Source organism: Schistocerca gregaria, chromosome X (genome assembly GCF_023897955.1).
Source record: "Schistocerca gregaria isolate iqSchGreg1 chromosome X, iqSchGreg1.2, whole genome shotgun sequence".
NCBI classification, from domain to species: domain Eukaryota; kingdom Metazoa; phylum Arthropoda; class Insecta; order Orthoptera; family Acrididae; genus Schistocerca; species Schistocerca gregaria.
The window spans coordinates 45,942,600-45,970,458 of record NC_064931.1 but is presented as its reverse complement, the minus strand read 5'-3'; the positions used below and the strand labels follow the sequence as shown (position 1 = coordinate 45,970,458).

Here is a 27,859-nt window from a genome sequence, read left to right as displayed (position 1 = left end):
ACAGTTACTACATCAAAGACCTAGACGTGTCAACACAAAGTGTTGGGAACTGGTTATTAGCAGTGGGACTACGGGGAGGTACACCTCCAGCCCCTCCCGTCCTCCACTCGCACCGCTGCATCGACGTGCACGGCTCGACACAGGACCACTCGAAGATACAGTGGCGCGCCACGGTCTTTAGCAATGAAAGCAGATTCTGCCTGCACGCAACTGATGGTCGTTTGCGCAAACGCCATGCTGGTGAGCGCTCTATCACAGAGTTCATTCGTCCGAGACACACACTGGTTGGGTTGGATTGTTTGAGGGAAGAGACCAAACACCTAGGTCATCGGTCTCATTGGATTAGGGAAGGACGGGGAAGGAAGCCGGCCGTGCCCTTTCAAAGGAACCATCCCGGCATTTGCCTGGAGTGATTTAGGGAAATAACGGAAAACCTAAATCAGGATGTCCGGACGCGGGATTGAACCACACACTGGTCCTTGATGCGATTGTCAACAACTCCCATTCACCTTTGGTGTTTCTGAAGAGGACACTAACCAGTCCTCGGTTCCGTTAGAATGTTTTTAGACAGGATGGCGGTGTGTAGTTCCAGCTGGTTAGTGCTCATCCACAGACCTGTGAAACTCGACGTGCTCTGCAAGACGTGCAGTAACTTCCCTTGCTAGCGCGATCTCCGGACTTCTCTCCGAACGAGCACGTGTGGGATATGGTGGGACGAGAACTGACTCGTGCAACTCCTCGACCGACAGCTCTTGCAGAACTGCGTAAACAGGTCGAGAAGTCGTGGAATAACGTATCCCAGAACAATATTCGCTATGTGTTCGGTCGACTTTATGTCAGAGTCAGCGCCTGCATTGCCGCCCGTGGAGACTACACTACATACCAATATGGTGTTTCGGCATGGGTCGATACGTCGTACCTCAGAGCGACTTGTGCTATTGATATGTAAATGTAATTATTTCGTGTATTTCGTACGAACTCTTGCGACAATAAATCTTGAATGAACTGAAAACCTCTAAAAGGGTGTATTAATTTTTCTCCGGCAGTTTCGTTTTGATAGGAAACCCATATTCGGAAATGTACCGTTTGGATATAAAATAAGTTTGAAGATCGAATCGCTTTCAGATCTCCAACTTCACAGTACTCACGCAATATGAGAACTGGGCGCCGTCCTCAGTCCCTGTTGTAATTATGACATCACATTCCATTTTCGTCCGACTACAGCAACGGATGAGACAAAATGGTGCATCGATAACAAGGAAGGTTGACTGTGATGCTTCACAGACGGGCCGCACTCTCGAGTTTGAACAGGAGCTCCCTCGTCACGTAGAAGAGAACCCGACAACGACTACTGAAACATTGCCCATGGCAAGGGCTCCCATCAAGCATACAAGTCAGAGCTCCTTATCATTGCAGAGTACGTGGATATTTGAGAGTGGTCCGATCTTCAAATTTATTTTACATCCAAACGGTACATTTCCGGATATGAGTTCCCTAATAACACGTTACTAACTTCCCTTTACAACCCTTAGAGGACTGTAACAGAAATTATAAAACACACTTTTTGGTAGGTTCAGCAAAGACACGTTTACATCTACGTATTCTTTGTAACTGTCACAAGTTTTCAAACACGTGCCTTTTGTAATAAATGGATACATTAAACATCTTGATGCTAAAGGAGCGTCATTTGTCGTAAAGGTTTCCGTTGTGCATTTGATTTGAAGTGCCTTGTTTTGTTGGCGCACGAGAGAGAGAACGCCTATGAAAATATACAGGGTGGTCAGAAACAGTGTGAAAACCTTGTAAGGGTGTTGCATGGGACGCCGTGCTGAGAAGTAATTGTTAAGAAAAAAAGTCGATACGTTGAGCCATTTCCGAGTTAATTATCGTTGAAGTTAGCACTCCTAAATTACGCTAAATGTATCGAGAGAGAGGTAAAAGAAATCAGATGCTGTCAGAGCATCTGTAGAAGTGTGTCCGTAAGAACTTCATGAGTTAGGCCAGCACTTGGAAAGAAAATTGCACCGATATGTGGAAGTATCCACGATGTTGTCGCCAGTGGTCGGCGGAAGGTGCACGTGCCCGTCGACCTGGGACGGGACCGTAGCGACGCACGGATGCACGCCAAGACCGTAGGATCCTACGCAGTTAAACTACCTTTTGCAAGAAACTGCATCTAAAATACACTCCTGGAAATGGAAAAAAGAACACATTGACACCGGTGTGTCAGACCCACCATACTTGCTCCGGACACTGCGAGAGGGCTGTACAAGCAATGATCACACGTACGGAACAGCGGACACACCAGGAACCGCGGTGTTGGCCGTCGAATGGCGCTAGCTGCGCAGCATTTGTGCACCGCCGCCGTCAGTGTCAGCCAGTTTGCCGTGGCATACGGAGCTCCATCGCAGTCTTTAACCCTGGTAACATGCCGCGACAGCGTGGACGTGAACCGTATGTGCAGTTGACGGACTTTGAGCGAGGGCGTATAGTGGGCATGCGGGAGGCCGGGTGGACGTACCGCCGAATTGCTCAACACGTGGGGCGTGAGGTCTCCACAGTACATCGATGTTGTCGCCAGTGGTCGGCGGAAGGTGCACGTGCCCGTCGACCTGGGACGGGACCGTAGCGACGCACGGATGCACGCCAAGACCGTAGGATCCTACGCAGTGCCGTAGGGGACCGCACCGCCACTTCCCAGCAAATTAGGGACACTGTTGCTCCTGGGGTATCGGCGAGGACCATTCGCAACCGTCTCCATGAAGCTGGGCTACGGTCCCGCACACCGTTAGGCCGTCTTCCGCTCACGCCCCAACATCGTGCAGCCTGCCTCCAGTGGTGTCGCGACAGGCGTGAATGGAGGGACGAATGGAGACGTGTCGTCTTCAGCGATGAGAGTAGCTTCTGCCTTGGTGCCAATGATAGTCGTATGCGTGTTTGGCGCCGTGCAGGTGAGCGCCACAATCAGGACTGCATACGACCGAGGCACACAGGGCCAACACCCGGCATCATGGTGTGGGGAGCGATCTCCTACACTGGCCGTACACCTCTGGTGATCGTCGAGGGGACACTGAATAGTGCACGGTACAGCCAAACCGTCATCGAACCCATCGTTCTACCATTCCTAGACCGGCAAGGGAACTTGCTGTTCCAACAGGACAATGCACGTCCGCATGTATCCCGTGCTACCCAACGTGCTCTAGAAGGTGTAAGTCATCTACCCTGGCCAGCAACATCTCCGGATCTGTCCCCCATTGAGCATGTTTGGGACTGGATGAAGCGTCGTCTCACGCGGTCTGCACGTCCAGCACGAACGCTGGTCCAACTGAGGCGCCAGGTGGAAATGGCATGGCAAGCCGTTCCACAGGACTACATCCAGCATCTCTACGATCGTCTCCATGGGAGAATAGCAGCCTGCATTGCTGCGAAAGGTGGATGTACACTGTACTAGTGCCGACATTGTGCATGCTCTGTTGCCTGTGTCTATGTGCCTGTGGTTCTGTCAGTGTGATCATGTGATCTATCTGACCGCAGGAATGTGTCAATAAAGTTTCCCCTTCCTGGGACAATGACCTACAGAGAGCCAGTTCGAGAACTTTATTCCACACAAGCGGCTTACAACGTGTGTCCCAAAAGTCATAATTTTATGTTGCGGCCCGACAGGTCGCAATACTTTCGAGCCATTCAACTTAGAGAGAAAGGATCTCTCTCTCTCTCTCTCTCTCTCTCTCTCTCTCTCTCTCTCTCTCTCTCTCTCTCTGTGTGTGTGTGTGTGTGTGTGTGTGTGTGTGTGTGTGTGTGTGTGTGTGTGTGTGTGTGTGTGTGCGTAGATGGGGGGAGCAATGGTAGCCTGTCATGCCAGGATCGCTGATTTAGTACACTCCTGTTCTGAAACCACGTCGTGGCGGATTATCTGAAAAGGCTGGAAAGACTGCAGAAAAGGGTCAGCCGCACGTAAAAAGTCATCACCGCTGCCTGGCTGCCGTATCACGACAATACCCAGTCACACATGTCTCTGGATTCGTGAGTTCCTGCTGAAGCATAGTGGTTTGATGAACCCTCTGATTCGATGAACCCTCTGCCAGGCACTTACATGTCATTTGCATACTATCCATGTAGGCGTAGAGTATTCATGTAGAATTTCCAAAATTTGGGCAATCAAGTTCTGCACAACACTCGACAAAAAAGCTGGTGAAACTTACGAACTACTCAAACAAGCCTACAGGCAGTCTGCTCTTTCGTCTGTGCAAGTTATGAGGTGGACGAAGAAGTTTAAGGGGAGTCAGGAAGGGGTGGACGATGGCCCCGCTCTAGACGAGCATCAAGAAGCCAAACCGATGAACCTGTGCCTCGTGTGCGTGGGTTATTGAATCCTGAGTGTCGAATGAGTGTTTGGCTGCTAGCTGACACTTCGAACATTCCGAAAACCATTGTGCATCGCATCGTTACGAAAGAATTAAACACACAAAAAGTGTGTGCTAAGCCGGTCTGCGAACTGTTGACGGACGAGAAAAGGTGAGTCGAGTGCTGATCGCGAGTGAACTGAGGGACCTATTGGAATTAAACGTGATTATTTGAACAGCTTTATTACCGGTGATGAAATGTAGACATTTCACTGCGACACAGAGACGAAGCGCCAGACTGCAGAATGGCACATCACGGCTTACCCGAAGCAGAAGAAGATGAGGGTGAACGAATCCAAATTGCTGATTGTCTTTTTCGACGACAAGGATGTGATTCGCAGGAAGTGTGTACCACAAGGACAGACCTTTAACGCTGCCTACTGCGGAAAGACTGCAGAAAAGAGTGAGCTGCATGTGAAAAGTCATCGCCACTACTTGACTGCTGTAAGACGACAGCGCCCAGCCACAGATACCTCTGCGCCCGTCAGTTCCTGCGAAGCGTAATGCGACAGCGCTGCCGCCGCCACTCTACAGTCCCGGCCTCCTTTCGGTGAAGAACGTACTCAAAGGCTGCCAAAGCGGCTGTGATACCTTTGAAGGAGACTCTCGTCGAGGCCTTCAGTGGGGTGTACCGAGTATGAAAGAGTCAAGGGATAAAGTACACTGCCGGAAAAAATAGTACATCTCTGTAGAGGTTCCAAACTTACTCAATAGTTACTGTTGGAACAGTGCATACAATTGCATTTGCAAATCCACAGCACAAGCAGTTCTGAGGTACCAGGTATCTATCCATGCTGAAACACCCATATTAATACGTGGTGAAGCCTACACAGGCGGCAATGCGGGCGCAGACTCAGGCATCCAATCGACCCTACAGATGGGGAATATTGTCTTGGGATACGTTATGCCACGCCGACTGGACCTGTTCGTGTAGTTCTGAAAAGCTATCGCTTGATAAGTCACACAGGTCACTTCTTGTCCCATCATATGTCACACGTGCTCGATTGTAGACAAGTCTTGAGGTTATGCTGGCCAGGGAAGTTGCTGCACGTCTTGCAGAGCATGTTGAGTTTCACTGGAAGTGTGTGGGCGAGCATTATCCTGTTGGAACAACACATCATCTTTTTGTTGCAAGAAAGGCAAAAGAATGGGTCTAAAAACATTCTGTACATACTGAGCGGTGGTTAGGGTTCCCTCTACAAATACAAAAGGTGAACGAGAATTGTAGGCTATCAGACCCCAGACTGTAACGTCTTGGGTGAGGCCCAGTGTGTCTTGAGCGAATGCGCTCTACAAGACAGTGCTGAAAAGGTCTACATCGTACCCACAAATGATAATCACTTTCGTGTATGCAGAATCTGCTTTCATCACTAAAGACCACTACGCGCCATTCCGCCTTCCAAGTGACCCTCTGACGGCACCAGTCGAGCAGTGCATATCGATGATTGGTTCAAATGGCTCTGAGCACTATGGGACTTAACATCTGAAGTCATTAATCCCCTAGAATTTAGAACTACTTAAACCCAACTAACGTAAGGACATCACACACATCCATGCCAGGATTCGAACCTGCGACCGTGGCGGTCGCGTGGTTCCGGACTGAAGCGCCTAGAACCGCTCTGCCACACCGGTCGATGATGTGGTGTGAGTGGAAGATGGGCCAGAGGTGTAGTCAGAGTGCTAATAACCAGTTCGCAGCAGTTCGTGTTGACAAGCCTGGGCTCATAAGCCCTCTTATCTGTGCTGTGGTAGCTGTACGATCAGCCACTCCTGCCCTTACAGTACGACGATCCTGGCGGGCTTCTGTGCTGCGCGGAAGTCCAGAACCTCGGCTACGGGTGTGAGAATGTTCACGCGATCACTGATACCAGCATCGTTGCACAACTGACGCAGCACGTCCAACTTGTGTGGCAATTCTCCGAAAAGACCATCTCGCCACTCGGAAGGCCGAAGGCCGCAGTTTGACACCTTTCAAACTCGCTCAGTTGGCTGTAGGAAGCACGAGTGCGTCTTCGTGGCATCGTTGTGTGCTCGCTTCACACATTTGCACCACACTGAGCCTTCTGGCTGTGAGCATTCCCTATTAAAGGGTAGACACAGATGGCGCTCTTGTAGCTGTGCCATTACGCTATCTGTTGTAATTGGTTGTATTCATGTCGAATCTTGAGCCAGACCATATTGTCATCTGGACACAATATTTCGGCGGTCCACCTGGCCGCCATCTTCAGGTGAGTAGGCAGTCGCACTGTCTCACCAGAACTGAAATCGTACAACATTTTATGTCCTTCAGTATGACAATGTTCCACTATTGCAAATTTTTCTGGCTGAAATAAACACCTGTGACCATGATGCTCCACGCAACGATCACGGACTGTACGTAACGTTTGTCCGATACAGGCTTTCCCGCAATGCCAGGGGATCTTGTGGACCCCGGGCTTTCTGAAAAGAAAAATCTGCAGTGGCAGAACATTGTCTTACTGAAGTAAATAAAATGTTATACGATGAGACACAAGTCGTTGCCCCTGCGTCGCGGTATTGGGACTGTGTAGTGAAAGAAGCCATTGAAATCCGGCTATCTGACAATATTATAAACAGAGATAAGGGGTGTCCTTTTAAGTAAGTCTTGGAATCCTGTTCTATTTGACACTAAGAAACAGCCGGCCGCGGTGGTCTAGCGGTTCTAGGCGCACAGTCCGGAACTGCGCGACTGCTATGGTCGCAGTTTCGAACCCTGCCGCGGGCATGGATGTGTGTGAAGTCCTTAGGTTAGCTAGGTTTAAGTAGTTCTAAGTCCTAGGGGACTGATGACCACAGGTGTTAAGTCCCATAGTGCTCAGAACCATTTGAACCAACTAAGAAACAACAGTCCCTGTTTCGCTTATCAAAACTGTCAGTAGTGTTTGATATCGATTTGTTGTTTCTGCAAGCTTACAGCATTGGTACACTGTTGTGCCTGTCGCTAGAGGGCAGTTAGGTTCGCGCGCGCGCGATGGACCCACGGTCGGTGCAAAATAGGATCCGCTGTGGCGTGTACGATTTATCCCCCTGATTTCTACCTCACCATTTATGGTCGCCCCATCCAGCTCATCCCCACCCTGAGATATCTTGGCCTCACCCTCGACCTTCATCTCACCTGGACCCCTCTCCTCCCGACCGTCCGGCAGAAAGCCTATTCCCGCCTTCGCCTCCCGAAACTCCTGTCTGGCCGGACGTGGGGATTGCATCCTTCCACCATCCTCCACACTTACAAATCCCTCATCCGTCCTATCCTCTGTTATGCCAGCACTGCCCGTATCTCCACACCCACCCGCTTTTACAAGGTCCTCCGAATCCTCGAACGCCACGCACTCCGCCTCGCCTTCCGTATCCTCCTTTCTTCCCCTACGCGGCTCCTGTACGACCTCATCCCCTTCCCCCACCTCCTCCTTTTCCTCGAACATCTCTGCATCCTTTACACTGTCTGTAGGTTCGATCCCCCCCCCCCCCCCCCACGGCCCGTTTCCTCCTACCTCTCCACCCCCCACCCGATGCCACACCTCTATCGCTGTATCCCTAGCTCTCTCCACCTCCGAACCCTCCGTCTTCTTCATCGGGGCAATTTGCAGCACCTTCCCCTCCCGGATGTTGAACTTCGCCGTGACATCTACGCTTCCTTCCAACTGTAACCTTGTCTCGTTTCTCCCTCCTCCCCTGGGCCCCCTTTCCGCTCTCCGTGGATTTTTCTCCTTCCCTCCTCGACTGCTTCCCTCCCACGTCCTTCCCTCCGCAGCCCTCTTCGGCCCGCCCCCCGTCCGTCTCCCCTCCCTCTCCTCCCTCCCTTCTTTCCTCCCCTCTCGTCTGTACTCCCCTGGCAGATCCTCTCTGTTTGGTCATCGTCATCAGTGTACTACGTCAATGTCGCGTTCGTTGCCGTTCTCCTGTGCGACGAGAGGTGCGATTCTAATTATGTGCCGGACTTGTACGTAGTGTTATTGACAGTGATTGTTACGTGCTACGCCATCCGTCGATACTTTTAGGATCTGGTGTGTGGTTTTGTTTTGTGTGCACTCATTTTTTACGGTTTTTATCTGCATTTTACAGTCGCCCGCTTTTTGTGTGTTCTCTTCCGTACTGTTCTTCCTTTTTTATGTATACGTACACCACATTTTCTCCTTTTTGTTCCTTCAAATGTCTTCCTTTGTATAATTAATGTTTTTCGGCCGAAGAGTAGCGCATACATTGCTGCCAGCCCGCCCCAGACGGGGCATCGAAATACAATAAAGAAAGAAGGAAAAAAGTGTCCGATTTCAGTTCCAGCGAGATACTGCGACGGCCTACTCACCCGAAGACGGACCACCGAAATATCGTGTCCAGACGACGATACGTTCCGGCCGGAGTCCCGACACGAATACGACCTTCAGATATTGTTAATAAATGATTTTTAAAAATCTATTTTACGACCTTTAACACACACTTGGTATCGTACGGCGTTCTCCCCGTCGCCCCACCCCACCTCTGGATAGCTCACCGTTGTCAGTTTTGGAGAACCTGTGAGTGCGGTTCGCATCTGCAGACCCCGTTTCCGCGGTGTTCCAGATGTCGATCCCGATGACGCAGCTGGTGGAGGGGTCGCGGTACAAGCTGTTCTTCGACGTGGCGGAGTGCCTGCTGGCGCTGCACTTCATGCTGGACCCGTACGTGTACGTGCTGCTGCGCCACCGGCGGCGCGCCACCTGCGTGCCCGGGCTGCTGAAGCGCGTCTTCCGGCGCTGCTCGACCAGTACGGCGACGGCCAGCGCGTCGCTCGCGCTCACCGACCACGAGCCCGCCTCCAGCGCCGGCCGGCCCAGCCTCGCCTGCGCCGCCACGCCGCCCCTGCCGCCGCCCCCACCGCCGCCGCCCCCGCTGCCCGTGCCGCAGCCCACGGCTGTCTAAGTCTTAGTAAGCAGCGAGCTGGAAACACGTCTTTGGCCCATCACCTGCGGTGAGGAAACCAGCTCTACCTACTCCTGCGAGCTCGCACCTGTAACGAGAATCGCATCGCTGAAACTCGCGAGTGTGAGCTATTACAATTCTTCGTGGTGTTTGTTAGCAGGGTGCGGCTTTTTCTTGCCTGTTTGTTTTCTGCTACATCGGGTGCGAAACCCCTGTTAAGAGCCTTAGGAAACAGCGAAAAGCTTCCTTTAACGTGATTTTCTCGACGGTAACTCGATGTTCCATTCTCGTGTTTTAATCTTTTATATTATCTCGCCAGAGGCTACGAATAGCGGCGCGTTCTATGCGTATTGCAGCTACTGGTAATTATCGACGTCCTCGACTTTGCTGTGGAACGTGTATTGCCAATGCGATTAGTAGCGCTTTTCTTAATATGCCTATTTCATTAGTGCGTCGGAGATACGACACTGTTCCGTGTGCAAACAGTACATCCTGAGATAGTTGCTGATCCGCGTGAACCGTTCCATCCGAGTTATTTTCGCCAGTCTTTTCGCAAATAAATGTTCAGAATGTTTTGAGGGCTTAACTTACGTAAACAAAGTGCTATAAATACAGCCATTTTTAAATCTAATAATAAAGTGAATCGTTAGGATTTGAAATTAGTGGCGTAATATAGGATAGAAAATTAGTAAAGAAGTCAATAATCGCTTGTAGGATTTACGTAAAGGGTTTTGCCCAGATGCCAAATTATTTTAGCGTTCGAGTTTTTCTTACGACGCTCTTCGACAGTCGGCATACGCGCAAGGAGCACATCAAAATTGATACGGTACAAAATACAGACCCAGTGAGCACACGAGATACCGTGATGAAGAAACAAAAATTATAGATACGACGTCTCTTGTCAAAGGGTACCGTACAGTGCACAGAAAAGTGTTAAACGGAATATTGGGACATCTAACTGATATAGTTGCCGCAAAAGTGGTACTACGTCCGTGCATAACTATAGCGTCACTTCGTGGTTTCTTCGTAGCATTTCAGGCAGACGTCACGATTTGCAGTTTTTCTCGTATCCACGGTACCCTCTGCCAGAATATGTTGCATCTATATTTTTGTTTCTCTGTTACTTTATACCTTCTTACGATGTCACGTGCTAACTAATCTCATTCGTTACATGATTTCATTTTGGTGTGCTCCTTAGATCTGTTCCCCTTATATACAGATGTGATGACAGTGATCGCTGAGACGCAACATAAGGAAACATGAATCAAAGTAATTTGATATCCATCCAAAATTCTGTGTTGCCTATTAGTGAAAGACGTAAAAATGAAAACTTTGTTACCTCCGTAATCACCCAGTAGTGATTTAGAGGGACAAGTGAAACGAACTCTTGGCGTTGGCACTATAAAGATATGTATCTCTGGGAAGGATGAGATTATAAAAAAAAGTCAACATGACCAGATGCCGAGTATAATAACGCCTTTAATAATACAACGGATGAGAAAATACGAAAACAAATAACTTTGCGCTTATGTTAAGTTGTCCATGAGCCGATTCAGTACTCGTAAGATCGTCAGCATGTGTACAAAACCACCTCTAACGATATACCGGTTGTATATGGTTCCGCAAGGGAATTATGTTTTGTTGTTGAAAGGTATCTGTATCCCACTACTTAAGATAATAAGAAAAAAAAGGTGACATACAATTTCCTATTCAGTGATCGTCTTTTCGCCTATACCAATATTGTTACTATTGTCCTCACATGTCAGCCACAAATGGATTCTTTCTGGCTCTGCAACTGACAATTTTCCCTTAATGTAAAGTACTTTAGTCTGACTTAAGGCAAAACTCGTGTATGTTTCACGAAGAAATTGAAAACAAACCTATTAGTCACAGCTGCCTTTCCTCCTTTATCATTATAGAATTCTTGGTCCAGTTCCGAGAAAATTATGTCCACTTTTTCCATACGATCAGTATCATTGATACGTGTCAGGACACATAAGGAAGTTATAAGAATTTTGGAACGACATCAATCAATCAAGTGCGTTACTAGAATTTTATTTCATAACTGGTTTCAAGCATTTAGTGTTAATCTTTTTTTATTAAATTACGAAATGTTTCAGAATTTTTCGTGTTTTAATACTCTTAAAGGTATAAAATAAAACTTACGGCCACATACCCGACTGGTTATAGCCAGCCCGAAAATATTCTCGTAACACGCGCGAAATTCCATTTCTCCAACATAATAAGAATAGTTTCTCACGATAAGGTCTCTCTTTTTAACTTTCAACAGTTATACAAACGTCGCTGCAGTTGCGTACTTTTTTCTACCAATATCCACGTTTCTTTTGTTTTATCTATAATCGGAGCCAAACCACAGAAATGCTTTGTTACTGGTAACCGCCCCATGCGCGGCGAGTACAGTGGTTTTGTGTGACAAGATACATTACGTTGTACTGTTGTGATGCCATTTCTATCTCTTCATTCTGCTCGTTCACAGTAGAACTCGAGCTCCACAGAAAGTTCTTCTTGAAGCATCTATCACACGCACACCTAGTAATTATAAACTTGTGGCCGAATCACATTCATACACGTTTCATTGTTTTCTTCTGATACATATCTATTCTGTGCTCAACAGAGTATTCTGTGATTGAGAGTAGCTTACATAAAGGATAGAAGTCTGTCATTATCTCGCGGATTATACGAAGCAGACTGCTGTGACATCCCTCTACTAAAAAACTTTCTCTTGGCGGGTAATCGGCGGATTGTTTGGACATGGTTTGTCATCTGTGTAGTCAACAGGAATATCTTATGTTTGCTATAGGGTATTCTGTTACTCTGTTGATTTGACTAATGCAGTTGGCTCTTGCTTTCCTTTGGGACCTGGAACAGAAACAAAAGGAGAGTGGCAGACCAGGAGACTAGAACTTAACAACAGTTACACTTATTCAAAACAATGTAGGCTACAGTGACAGACAAAATTTTAAATTCCAATGAGTATTCCCGCTTAAAAATCAAACTAGATGTGAATCCCAATACTTGCATTAGGACTAAAGGCTTTACAGTTAGCTCTACTCATTGATTTAAATGTACTTTCATCATGTATAGTCCTCGCTGCTCTTATGAAATTCTTTGTGAGTCCTAACTATTTTCGCTCTTTTCATCTCTCAATAATTCATGTGTTAAAAGTCAGCACCAACATTGGAACTGACTCTTATTTTATGAAATTGTAAACATATCCCTTGCATGCTTTGATTTTCATAATGATCCAGAACTGACACATTTGTGAGCCGTGCCGTACGGAAATTGTTGCTGTGTAATAGCGCAAGCCTGTTCGATGCTGTATAAGTCGAATGCTGCTATACTTATTATTTGATGTCTTGTCTTCCATTTCATTTTATGGTGGACTGACTTCTCGACAAAAACGGTATGTGGCCAGTATACTTTCCCTTGAGTTGCTGTTCGCAATTTGCTCAATTACAATTCAGGTTTTCTCTTACCTTTGAACAACACTGTAGTACCATCACACTCTCTTGGTAGACCACAGTTACACAAGCTAGCTGAAAGATGGCCATCAAACATTTGCTTCAGTATTCCTGTGTTGGGCTACACCAGGTTATTGTAGTGAACTCTGACCACCACTATTCACTTGCGGAACATCAGATCTGTTGATTTTGGCACTTATATCAGACATAATGAATTTTAGTTCTGTCAGATGGTTATATTTCACTTTTTTTTCATCACTGACAGATGGTACTGATTCATCATGTAATGGTTCAGTTTATTTGTCCAGTGCCACATGCACGGTGCGGTGTATTGGTGAAGATGGACAGTATTTATGTGCTCATTTATGAATGATTGGAATTGTTTCAAGAATAGCATTCTGTTGTAAAATACAACAATTAGATTATTGACATATACAAGATATGTTATGCTTGTCATTATATGATATGACATTTAAAGTGCAATTAATATTCCGTAAGTTAAGTTCACAATTACTGATAAATGTACAAACTGTTCAGATAATGGAGTGCAGCAGCAGTGACTATATTCTTTGATTCTTTGTTGTATCATTACTTGGATATGTACTGTGTAAATGACTTGTATTTTCCTATGAACATCCTACTAACTTGAGAACCTTTCCATGGAGATAAATCAACCATCACAGTCTACCTTTTTTTTCTTTTTGTGAATTGAGCACTGTCAAAGAGATGTCAGTCCTTTGATGATAGCCAGGTTAAACAGCCAAAACAGTGGGCAGCAAGCGCTTGTCACATAATGCAAATTTGCTGCAGACAGCTGAATCTATTAACAAATTAAATAATACCACTTTTGTAAAATGAAATGAAATGAAGCATACCCAGGCTTTGAAAATGCAAAGCAATGTCATGACTAGAAAAACTTTGCTGATTACAGTACTGATCAGTACCAATATGCAGTGCCAACATGTACTATGCATATGGAAATGCTAACAGTTTTGTACTTAAAGAGGTGGTTTGATAATATCCTATAAGTTTTATGGGTATGGCAAAAACTGTAACAAAATATAAGATGGAATAAATAAGACAATGTAAGAATCATGTACAAATTGTAACATTTTCCATGATCTAGCATAAAAATTACTGGTATGCTCCATATGAACTGCTTCTGAAAACGTTATACTGCTTTCAAGAGAATATGTTTGTTAAATGAGTATAACAGAAAATTGGTAGTTTAAGATGAAAGGTCTTTGCACATTGTAAATTATTGTTCTCTTTATGTATATCAGTGCTGAGTGCAAGAACACTTCATGCTTCCTTCTCCTTTTAGGAATGGTCACTCTACCTACAGGTACTGTAATATTGCTAAAATTATGGCATTTCTATTGCATGGTGTGTATAATGAGAGTTATAAGGTATCACAGCTACAAAAATAATATGAAAAACATAAGTTGTCTTCAGTAGAAGTTTCACATTACCAAAAATACTTTTGACTACTTCCATAGGAGACTCATACTTCCATCAGAACTTTGCACAGGATGTATATTCAACATCATCGCCTTATACTAATACACATGTTACAGTGTCTCTAATGTATCATAATAGAATTTACAACATGACTTCTATACCAAAGAAAAGCTGAAAATTCTCCTTTATAACAAATACTGAAAGGCCTACTCAGTTTTCAGAATAGTTGGCTGTTTGTAGGCTCATTGTGTGAAGAGAAATATTAGAATATATTATATTAAAAGAGACAGTTTATAAAATAAGTAGCATGCAATAAAAGCTATATTGGAATCTAAATTGAAAGTTCAGTTCAGGACTCTGCTTTATGCTGCCTTACATTTTCTTTCACAAAAAGAGAAAAAGTCAGTCCGGTGGGAGAGATAAAATCTTGTGGGAAGAGAAGATTCATGAGATGGAACAGCAGGTGGTATACCATCTGGAACATTGTTATTCTGCTGGATAGTAGCAGGTCATGTGTTACAGCAATGAACTCATATCCATTGTTACTGACATCTTGTAGGAGACATTCTAAGCTGACAGTTTACTCTACATATCTCATGAAGTAAAGTTTAATAACAGAGAGCAGTTATATCTCTTGGCAGTTCACAAAAAGAATGAGGTCTCTCAGATTCATTCTATTAAAGCATATATTCTGAAAAGTATTACACATGTGTTATAAAAAGTTTTTTTTCCTATTTCTCCATGAATGCCACTTCATAGTTTAGGAAGTTTTTCTCGTATGACTAATAGAGAATTATGACAATTTCTACAGTGAAAAATGAGTTAATAAGTTTAATTTCTGCTCCAAACATTCTGCTATTCATAGTGTAATGTAACATCAGAAAATCTTTCAAATCTAATGTTAATATATTTGATAAGTAAATAAAGATTATGTAACATACATCAGAATTAAATTTTAGCAAATGTGAAACATTTTCCATTATGATTTTTAACACTGTTACATAACCTTACTTGGAATTACATGATAATAATTCTGATTCCAAACTAAGAAACAACATACGTCTACATTCAAGCACACTCATATTTGATGAGTTGAAAGGATATGTGGAACCAAACTGTCTCACCTCTGTGTGTTTCCAAAGATATATTTGTATGTTACCAATAACAATGCAGCACTGTTTTCCAAATTCTTAACTTAATATTTTTGCACAATTCAATTTTAGAGCCAGTTGATGAGTTTATTAACTTTACACAAAGTGTGAATGAAATATGCCGAACAGTTTGCTGTACTGTACAATAAATGTTTAAACTTTCTTCAGAGTTGCTTAACAGGTGAAATGATTTAGCTATTATGATTGGTTTACTAGTTCCCTTATGCCATCTGAAAGAGAGCATTTGTTAAAAATGTCTAGAAATTAACAGACGGACTTCAAGTAATGGCACATTTAGGCACTGCTAGCTTTGTGTTTTTTGTAGAAACTTACCGAAGTTTAATGTGAAATTCAGTTTGCAGAAGATTTGTTACTTTCAGTGTCTGCAAATGTTAGTATGAATGCCTGTTATTGTATGACTGAACCAGATTAGTTGTAAAAATATTACGCCAATGCTCTTTTTTCCTTTTTCTGCTTCACAAATATATTTTCTGCTGTTTTGGAACTATTATGTCTTTTATGGACTATAACAAAACACTACTCAGAACTAATACTCATTTATTTTTACTAAGATAACTTGATAATGCCTTTTAGTCCTCAAAAACATTTGAAGTTTTTTCCAAAGGGTGTAATAAACTAATATGATTACTTGGAAGATTATGACATTTTAATGAACTTGATACAAGGAATGTAGCCCTTCAGTGGTTATTATGAAGTAACACTCCAATAGTAAGCAAAAAATACAGATGACAATAATATTGTAATAACATAATTAACAAATATATTATAACTTACTTATGTTAATGTTTGTACCACATGACCTGTTCATTTTGACAAAAGTTATTAGAAATAGACATACAGATCAGTTATATGTACAAAAATTCATCATCCTGAGCCAAATAATAGTGCCATACTTTCAGTCTCATCCAATCTGTGGCATCACATCATGACAGATTATGAATAACGTAACCCTGTCAACCTGAATGCTCATAAAAAGGAGTGATGGAGATTGAGGTAATAAACTGATATGTTGAATGAAGATTATTACAAAATACACTGTTCTGTAAATTGACAACCGGATTTGTTTAACTGTATTATCTTTTACATTATGTTAATAAAATAAACTCCCTACTGCTGTTACATCAAATTACAGTTTCAGTTAATCTTAAGAGTATCAGTACTTTTTGTTGATAAATACTCATACTAATAGTGTCCATGTAGTTTATTGTCATTTTTATATGATAAATGGCATTTCTTATGGAATATCTGATCCTTTTTTTTTCTTTGCAAGAAATATGTTTTTGTGATGGAAAAATTATTAGGCTTGCTGTAAGTATGATTGGCAACAGTTATGTTAATCACAATCAAATGAGTGTATTAGGAGTAAGATAGTTCATTTCAGATATAAGAGTAAGCCAATCAATTGCAAGTGAGATCTACTTTAAAAAAAATGCTGTAAAATTTTAGCTATAAGATTTCTTATTTTCATTTGAATTACACCACAATTCCCATGATCTACAAATTAGGTGAAATGTTTTAAGCCAATGCACCATGTCCACTCCTATTATTCTCCAGAAAACTTGTACCACATACCAGCTATAACATATTTCTGTTGTATCTATGTTACAAAGAAATCAATACACTCATGTTCAAGGAATGTTAGTCTTTTACATGGATAATGCATTATGTTCTGTATTTGGGCATTTACACTCAGTTAATCAATTTTTGGCCAAAGTAGATGTGAGGAGATGACGTTTGCTGGATGTATTTTCTCCCTTCTTTCCTTAATGAGACTAGAATGTAATATTTGTTGCAAGAGTTTCACATTTTAATGTAGATTATGCAAGTAGTGTTCCAGTATATGACTATGATTAAGCATATACCACTCTTGTTATGAAAGGATTACATCTTATTTAAAAATGATAACACTTTTATCACCTTAACACACAATGTATTAAAGTTTGCAGGAAATGCAATGTAATATGACAAACAAATCATCTAACAGAATGGAATTATAACTTTCATGGTGTAGAGCTTTCTCTTCCTCTACTATCTCTGCTTTCTCCTCCTCCTCATCCCTCCTTTTCTTTCTCCTCAGTACTACTGTATCCTCCATATACTTCTTCTTTTCTAAAAAAAGTATCAAACATTTATAGGACAGGTCTGAAACATTCTATTCTTTATGCAATTAACAATATAAGAATGAAAAAATATTCACTGAATAAAAGAAAATTAATGTTTTTAACCATTTATAGTACAACTATATTAAATCTATTTCATGTATATTTTGGAAATAAGTGTAAAGCTCTCTATGACACTGTATGTACTATCTAGGACTGACAGTTTTTAACTGTTATTCACTTTTATCAGCAGCATTTCAGTCAGATAACTACACAGAAAAAGGTCTAGTCTGTAGAATGGCCATATTGTCAGAAATAGTCATATAAAGTAACTCAATATTGACTCTTCTGTAACTGTAGAAGATCCAATTTTAAACACCACTCCTGCAATTTAGTTTGAAAAAAGAACATACGTTTCTTGTCTTTATGTATACTCATAATAATGTTAAGATATTAATACTAGTCTACTATTGAATTTATTTTTATTTCATATAAGTATGTGCCATTTCGTAACCAAAGATAAATACTTTAACATAAGAATGCACATTAGAGAATGATAATATTAATACTGAATTTCACTGTTTGGTCAACTTTACTTTTCTACTCCATTTTCATAGAAAAATTGTGTAAGCTGCATTATACATTACACTTGTGCTATTTATTGTTCTTAAAATTCTTGAGTTCTTCTAGTCAGTTGCGCAGAATTTTCTGCAATTTTATCAGAGCCATCTATATCCATATGTGAACATCACATGTGTAATGTGTATAATAAAACGCAGGAGCATTTGCTTCTTATATTGTTGTATGTGGTTCTATTTTTAACTACTTTTGCAGAAATAAATCTAGGTAGAAAGTATTCAGATAAGTTAGATACATTTTTCTAGCACAAAGCATGTTAATCAAACCATGACAACATTTTTTTAAAATGAATCATATTTTATGTGTGTTTCCTGTGAGAATGAAATGTCTGCTATACCAAATATTTATCAATAAATATCACTCTGTTAAAGCATTGTAATTATAATTTCATGAGTGCTGTAACAGAAATAAAAAAATGATAAAAATAATTCTGTATTATTATCTTAAAAGCCCGTATGCATCCCAGAAATTCTTCTCAAAATATAGAGTATATATTATGACAATTAGACAAAGTCACATAAGTGCAGTAATGCACTCACTGCAGATAATTCTCGAAAATAATAAATTTGATTTGATGTTTTATCTGACCATATTAAATTACATTTTGTACAAAAGTTGTGCTGTAATGTAGAACAAGTCAAACAATGCACTATAACACAGAGAAAAAGAGAAGAAAAATAAGCAATACTGCAAACAATATACATACAAGATACAAAATATTACCTTGCAGGTTTCAAGAAAACAGTACTGCAAATAATATACATATTAGGTATGCGATAATACATGTATTAACATAAAATATCACATGATCATTCATAATGTGATACATCTTTTATGTAACATATATTTCTATACATTCCTTTAAATTATATACAGTGTGATGTATGAAGAACTCTTTCAGTGAATGTCACAATTAGTTCAGAAAAGTTTTTGATGTTAATATCATCAGCGAGGAGATTTAGTGACTTCTAAACATAAGTACACCAAGGATCTTGTATAGATGCCTATAGGATATCTGATTTGTAATACCACAGATCAACCTCACAGCTTGTTTTTGCAGTTTAAAAACTTTTCCAATTTGGAAGCATTTGCCCTGAAAATTATACCATATGAGATCAGAGACTATAAATATGTGAAACATAACAGTATTTTTATATCCCTCCTGACATAGCACGAAATAGTGCTTAGTTGAAGAGCTTAGCCTTTTGAGCAGGTGATCAATATGTTTGTTCCATCTAAATTTATTATCCATTCGCATGCCAAAAAAGTGTTATATGTTAAGTTCCATTTATTTTATGACTATTGATATATATTACAAGAGCTTGTTACTTGCTGTCTGAAAATGCATTAGATTTGTTTTAGAAAGGTTTAATATTCTATACTTGCTATGATTCAGCTGTAATCTGCATTGAAAATTTCACACTTTTGATCAAGATACTTGTATAATTAACAAACATTCTATATTTGTCCAACAGTATCACATTTGATACTAGTAAGTAATTTATGTACACTGTGAAGATCAGTGGCCCATGAAACACCCTACTGAGTAGTTCCCCAAAACGATGTTATTTTGTCAACTGCAACTGTTAGGGCAACTCGTTATTCCCTTTATGTAAGTAATATTTTAGCCAAGCTAGTGATTAGTCTCTTATGCCATACTGTGGGAGTTTTTGTGCTAATGTGTTATGTTTCAAGCAGTCAAAAGCTTTAGCAAGATCACAAAAAGTCCCCATAGGATACCATCTCCAGTTCAGTTCACCTAGAATTTCTTTTGTGAGACTGAGTATTGCTCCATCTGGGGAGAACCCTTTGCAAAAACCAAACTGGGAGGTTGTCGGTAAGTCATTTAGTGTTAGGTGTTCATACAGCCTGTCGCACACAACCCTCTCTAATATTTTTTAAAGAACTCACAGCAGAGAGATAGGCTGATAGTGATTACATTTCTCTCGGTGCCTTTGTGTATTAGCATCATTGTAACACACTTTAATCTCTAAGGAAATAACCCACTTTTCACAGACTGATTACATAAGCAACACTGTTAAGTTGCTGATTAAGCCACCAGATAATTTTAGTTTCCTGTTTGGTATAGTGTCATACCCAGAAGTGCTGGTGCTTTTCATGGTTGTGATGCCTTTTATTATTTCATTCAGTTTTGAGGATTTGAAATGCAACATCATCATTGGTGTGTGTTGGGGAAAATTAAGTAGTTTTATGTATTGTGAGAGGGCCTGTGTCCTTTGGTTCTCTATATTTTTGCTTATGGCCAAATAATAATGTAATAAGATGGTGAAAGCAGGTGATACCTGTTATATCTCTGATAACTCTGTGGCTAATACAACCAACAGTACTGTGTGAATGAACAACTATGTTAGATTTCCCAGTAAAAATATATCCAGGTCATATGGAACAGCATTCATATAGAAAGAAAAATCCATCATAAAATATAAAGCATAACATTACAAGTGACAGTCTAACATCTGGCACTCTGAGAAAGGCCAGCCGGGGTGGCCAAGCGGTTCTAGGTGCTACAGTCTGGAACAGCATGACCGCTACGGTCACAAGTTCAAATCCTGCCTCGATCATGGACGTGTGTGATGTCCTTAGGTTAGTTAGGTTTAACTAGTTCTAAGTTCTAGGTCCTTAGGTTAGTTAGGTTTAAGTAGTTCTAAGTTCTAGGTGACTGATGACCTCAGAAGTTAAGTCCCATAGTGCTCAGAGCCATTTAAACCATTTACATTGAGAAAGCAGTTTAGCCTTTTGATACAAGTAATCAAATATGTGAGATATGATGATAGAATGTTTAAAGTAGGATTCCATCAAAATCCTACTTAAAGTTAGAATGTAGTTTTTTCAATCTAAATAACTATATACACTAGGTTTATAACAAAAATGGTTACAATTTGCTTTTGTTCAACAAAATAAGTATGGAACAATTAGCTGTGTGGCAGTTTGGTTTAGATCCTACACCTAGTGTCTCTCAGTGCAAATGTTGCTAAGAAGGAGAACTTTTTTGAGGGTTCCAACCGTGAACATGAAATGATAAAGAAATGAAATCTAAATCAAACACAATACTATAATCAAAACATTTTAGTAATGAATTTATTTTGAATTATCACATTTTTTCCAGTTGTCTCAAAACATCTCTGGATTCACAGTGTAAAAGCAGTACATCTTACTTTAGATGTCACACTCACTAAAGGCACTTGTGTTATCACTGTTATTCTTATCAGAAGACAGATATCTTCTTATCCATTTCTCTGATATTTTGATAATTTCTGACATACCTAAAGAAGTGATGTCACAGACATTCAGTGTAGCTGTGTTATGTGTGTCCTTTTCGTAACTGAAGTGCTCAGTTGTGTTGTGTACTGCTTCTTCACACATTAGCTACTGCAACTGCTTACTTTTCAACAGCAGCTAGTTCTTATAATGGTACGAGTATCTATTGATTTCCAAACATTTTAGTACTTTAAGTCATTAGTGCCTGAATTAATTTTTGTTAATTTTTTACATTGATTACTTTCAGCTTGTTTGTTACATTGAAAAGAACATTTAAAGCGAAAAAATAATATACCATGACATAGATAGGTAATGCTAAGCACTGTTGCATATCAAAAGATTACACGTTTTTGTACTGAATGAAATAAATTAAACATGAGTACAAAATAAAAATCAAAAACAAAAAATTACATGGTTTGATAGCAGCAAAATATTCTACACACTGTCCCAAATTACACAGCACTGGGTACGTGCTATGTCTTACTGTTTGTTCCAACATATTGTCTTATTTTTTGGGTTCCCATATTTTTGTAATCGGGTGCTTCATTCCATCAAACTGGATCCCATCTACTTTACTCCTGCAGTACAGGGTATGCTCAAGCACTCCTCAAGTAAAGGTGCACAATTTATGTTTGACACCTTTTCAGTTTTTGTGGTAGAGTATCAAGACATTGTGTACAATGGCATCCAATAACCAACTGAATTGCCCAGTACTATTACCTGTTATGGATATTTATCCTGTACTGATTCACATTTTGACACATTCAATCTGTTCCATGCATTTTATTGTTGTATTCTGTCAGAATGGAGCATCTCAAATAGAAACATGAAAGTACTAGAAAAAGTGTTGTACGAGTCATCAGTTGTTGTTTTTCAAAATATGTTTTCCCATGTTTCCTTGGCTAACATATGTATCAAGATATTTACTTTTTCTGTGCAGAAGTGCCTTTTATATTCCCACTTATATTTTATTACCTTACATAACTATCTTCAAGGAAATGACCTTCCTGAAGATTTACTGGAAAGCACTACAGGTCTTTCTCATATTATACTCAAAATGTCTCTTCCAAATTGCTTGGAGGTGTATTTATTTACTTTCTTATCAAAAGTACTATTTAAATGATGTAAGAATTTAGTAATAGTTCTTTGATACTATTGACTGAATTTTAGTCTTCCAGGCTACAGAATAAACCTTGTGAGAAGCCATCAGCATGCTTGAGCTCACCTTTAGCTATCACTATGTTTTATACATCACTGTGCTCTGTTCATTAATTAACGTTTTTCATTTTCCATTCCAGTAAATTGTCTGCCAGTTAACTTAATTTAAAAAAAAAATTAATTCAGTTCTGTAAAAAGGCAAGATATGACATCACCTATAACAGATTATATTAAAAAGAAAATATATAAAATCAAATGTCCAGAATTCTTGGATGAGCATTCTGTTAAGAAGTTGAATTGGAAGTCACATAGTATAGAGATTCCCAAATGATTAAGTTAAGTAACATTTGCTTTGTCTGACTGAAGATTTTTGGGGTGAAAGCACCAAAAAATTCAGCTTATTTTGCACACTTCCATTCATTAATTACACATGAAATAAGATTTTGGGGCAGTTCCACACCTAAACACAAAGTTCTCATTGCGTGTCTTGGATAATACCTGCTGCACATCCTCAGATCTCATATAGGCAACTATTAAAACAAACAGTTGCGCTAGGCAGTTTAACAAAAGCATCACAGAACATTTTTTCTCTTGTTATTGTTTTCTTAAAAATAAGTTACAATTTGAAAATAACATTCATAAATATACCACTAAGAATAAAAAAGGCCTCTGCTAATCACAATTTACACTTACTCTTGCACAGAAGGGCACAAAGAATGTAGTCATAAAAATATTTGAATTATTGAATATTGAATTATAGGTATCATTAGGTAATGAAAAACTATTTTAAAACAAATTGAAATCATTTCTACTCTACAGTTCTCACTCTTTAGATGAATCTTTCAAATATGTGATATACCTGTATAGATCATTGCTGGGTATTAAATTTAACTGTAGATTTAAATTACTATGAAATCTACACATGTGAATATTTAGCATGAAACCAACCACAGAAATCATCACAGTGAAATGGCTTGCATGCATCAACACTACAGATGTATGTTACTTATGTGTGACCACACCAGAGGGGTACTTGTAGAGAGGTCAAACTAACATATGGGTGGCAACCATTTTAGCAATTACAGAGGTAACAGTCTGGATGATTTGGCCTCATAACATTTGCCAAAATGGCCTTGCTGTGTTGGTACTGTATATTGCTGAAATCATGTGGAAACAACAGTCATTACATTTCCCAAGGGCATATTGCTCTAATGTATAGTTTAATGATTATGGCAGTAAAATATTATAGAGGTAAAATAACCTCCCTGGCTATGGATCTGTTAACAGGTTACCTGGAAATAGCTTTCATGGAGCCACAGCTCAAGGTTTTTAAATTACATCTTTCCCATCCAGATTCATGGGGCATGAGCCCCTTAGTTTTCATGAACATCTCAACTATTCTTCTGTCATAAAACTCATGCCTTTCATTACATTCAAACCTTCATGACGTTAAAGTTCCAATTTTTCTTTTCATTATAGCTCTAGACTTCATAACAGTAAATTTATTTTTAATTTACAAGTACTTTTGCTCATTGAAATTTCCTGCATCACTTTGTATCCAAAAAATTCTTGGCTACAATTTCAGCTCCATAAGCTCGAGACACTTTTCTGAAAACTGTGTGTGATTATTAAAAATGTTCATTTTTTGGAAAACTGTGCTGATCAAGAAAAATGGAAGTTTCTGATACCCATATTCAGTATATTTTGCACAGTACCAGCCCTAACAAAGAGAGAAGGACTAAGTGCAAAAATAAATGACAACCTATTTTTAAATCAAGGTGTTGTACTAACATAGATACTATATCGTTACCTAAATATGGTAGTTGAATTTGGTGTGAATCACAGTGGCTCATTAGACTAGAACATCAGTCAGAGTTAGGATTAATCCTTGAACCGGAAAACTCTGACTTGTTTCCTGATCTCTGCCTCAGAAGCAGGACACAAAAACATTTACAACATTAATACAAACATGGCAAACTTTATATGAATCTCAGGCAGACAGCACACAAGACTTCCAACATATGGAGCTGGTATTTCTGACAAGATCATCTTACAACAAAATTAAGGTAAATAATAAAGCATACGGATGCTTTCCCATCATTAACAAACCACATCACAGTAAAACAGTTAAATTGGCATGCTTGTAATTTGAGTTGGAGACAACACAAATTTTTAACAGTATCACTGTAATTGAGCATAAATTGACTACAAAAGAAATCTCAGTTGAAGCGCTAGATTCAGTGTTAAACAGTCTCTCACAAAGGTGTTTTCTGAAAAACCTGTCACAGATGCAATTTTGACCAGAGTCAGTACTGTAATTATCCAATGCAATATAGTTTATTGTTGTATTCCTCAATAAATAGTCACAATATGATACAGATTTGTATAGTACCAATGTTGTTGTTGTTATGGTCTTCAGTCCAAACACTGGTTTGATGCAGTTCTCCATGCTACTCTATCCTGAGCAAGTTCCTACATCTCCAAATAACTATTGCAACCTACATCCTTCTGAATCTGCATACTGTATTCATCTCTTGGACTCCCCAACAAATTTTACCCCCCCACTCTTAGCTCTAGTACTAAATTGGTGATCCCTTGTTTTTCCCAAAGGCCTATTTAATTTGCCTGTAGGCAATATTTATCTTTCCCCTAGTGAATTACGCTTCTAAATCCTTACATTTGTCCTCTAGCCATTCCTGCTTAGCCATTTTGCCCTTCCTGTCAATCTCATTTTTTAAAAGTTTGTATTGCATTTCACCTGATTCATTTGCTGCATTTTTTAATTTTCTCCTTTCATCAGTTAAATTCAATACCTTTTGTGTTATCTGAGGATTTCTACTAGGTCTTGGCCTTTTATCTTTTTGATCCTCTGCTGCTTTCACTACTTCATCTTGTGAACTGTATTTCTTTCCCCTGTTCTAGTCAGCTGTTGCCTAATGTTCCCGCTGAAAATCTCAACAACTTCTGGATCTTTCAATTAATCCGGGTTTCAACTCCTTAATTTCCTACCTTTTCCTAATTTCTTTAGTTTTAATGTACAGCTCATAACCAATAAATTGTGGTCAGAGTCCACATCTGCCCCTGACAACATCTTACAGCTTAAAATCTGGTTCCTGAATCTCTGTCTAACCATTATATAATCAGTCTGAAACCTTGCAGTGCCTCCAGGCCTCTTCCATGAATACAATCTTCTTTTATGATTCTTAAACCAAGTGTTAGCAATTATTAAATTATCCTCTGTGCAAAATTCTATCAGGTGGCTTCCTCTTGCATTCCTTCCCACAGTCCATATTCACCTACTATTTTTCCTTCTCGTCCTTCTCCTACTGTTGGATTCCAGAGCCCTATCACAATTAAATTGTCAGCTCTTACAGTACCAATATAAGGGGGAAAAACATTGATAGCGTCCTATCTCTAAGGGAAGAGAGTGTAAATGAATACGTAGTCAACATTAAGACAGAAATTTGTCAGCAACATTAGAAACATAGAGAAAATTCTTATGTAAACAGTAATAAGGGAAAAAAATTAGGGCAGCAGCATCAGCAGACTGATTTGTAACACATGAGAAGCTGCACAAAGACTGCTGATTTTCCAGCACCAACCAACATAATTGTTGAAATTTTGACTACCAGAGGTGACTAAGGAAGCTGACTAAAAATATTCAAGTTTACAGATGCAGACTGAATAACATAGCACTTGGACTGTTTGAATACCCACCACCTCTTACTCAATAAACACATTGTCTGAACTAATTGAGTGTTTGCCCATGACTGTCTATGGCTTTGTGCACAATACCTACAGAAAGATGCGCATCCTACAGAAATTACAAAATGGTAAAATACTCCATAGTTACATCTTGTATAATAATATAAAAAACAGCAAAAGGAAAGAATACAAAAACATATGATGCAGTGAAGATATTTTGATTATCTATAAGCTTTATAATCAAAAAAGTGATAGGTATTATTTTCTGCTCTGGAAGTTTTATTGTGCATATCGATTTCCAAAGACCATCAAGAATTTTCTAGTTAGCTTTTCTAATTTGAATATCTTACAAAGTAACATGTTATTTTTGACACTTAACATTTTTGCAAGCAGGAAGATCGAAGTTACACATTTGTAACAGTTGATTACATTTTGAGATAAAACTTCCTGAAATTGACAATTTTGAATTAGTATAACTTTTTAAATATACAGTTTTCAAAATAAAGTAAGATGTTCATTCGAAACATAAAAACGGGTGCTTTTAGACACGGTAGGTCGAGCCTAAAATAGATGACTGTTAGTTGATTTGAATTATGAATAGCATGTGGTTTTAATGACATAAGTTTAGAATATTTCATGAAAATTAATTATAATTTTATAATCAGTAATCTGAAAACTATAAACTGAATAATAACGTTTATTGAAATACAGCATAGATAAGAATTTAACAACTTTGATGTTTCTTGTTACACCCAGTGGGTAGTCGTGACCAGATGTGCTGTAATCCATGTGAATGGTTGCTCGAAACATGCATTGAGCCATCGACACTGGCCACTGGCTGATCAGAGCAGTATTGTGCTGTGATGGAGAGGTGGAGGGAGGGGGGAAGGGGGGAGGGGAGGGGCATTCACCCAGATAGACTCATGGGAGGAATCCAAGGCACTATGACATCTGTGGACTACATGAAAATTACTGCTGATTACCTTCATTTTGCCATGCCTGATGTCTTCCCTAACAGCAACAGCAACTCCCAGCAGGGTAACTGCCCTTGTCAAAGATCAGACTCACGCTACAGTGGTTTGAGAAGCATGGTAGGGAACTCATGTTGATGTCTTGACTGCCAAATTGCCCTAATCTAAACCTGATGAAACACATCTGGGACACTTTCAGACACTCGCTCTGTTTTTACAAATCAACTGTCCATAATTTATGGGAATTACACGATCTATACAGAGACATCTGGTACCAAATACCTCCAGAAACCTACCAAGGACTTTTCAAATGCATAAAATGAGAACTGTTCCTGTAATTTTTCTTTTTCCTAAGGTGGACAAATGTGCAATTATGCAAGTGGTTAAGGTTTGGCTCATCAGTGTAAGTGTGTGTCAGTGTATGTATGCATGTATGTTTGTGATGAGGTAGAGAGAGAGAGAGAGAGAGAGAGAGAGAGAGAGAGAGAGAGAGGGGAGGGAGGAGGGAGGGGGTAGGAGAAGAAGGATAGAAGGAGTAGTGGATTACAAGGAGAGAGGTGTATGAGTGGATGGGAA

General features: G+C 40.1%; 1 protein-coding gene across 3 annotated transcripts in view; it reads left to right on the top strand.

The window, feature by feature from the left end:
• LOC126298573 (prostaglandin E2 receptor EP4 subtype) overlaps positions 1 to 27,859 on the top strand; it is a 566,300-nt gene that overhangs the window by 473,707 nt on the left and 64,734 nt on the right. For 2 of the 3 annotated variants that reach the window (XM_049989944.1, XM_049989943.1), the window contains one exon: positions 8,979 to 18,598. The exons of the other annotated variant lie outside the window; for it this stretch is intronic. In XM_049989944.1, the coding sequence (XP_049845901.1) occupies positions 8,979 to 9,370 (392 nt within the window). In that variant the 3' untranslated portion in view covers positions 9,371 to 18,598. Of the gene's footprint in view, positions 1 to 8,978; positions 18,599 to 27,859 lie in introns of those variants that run through there. 3 annotated transcript variants of the gene reach the window in all.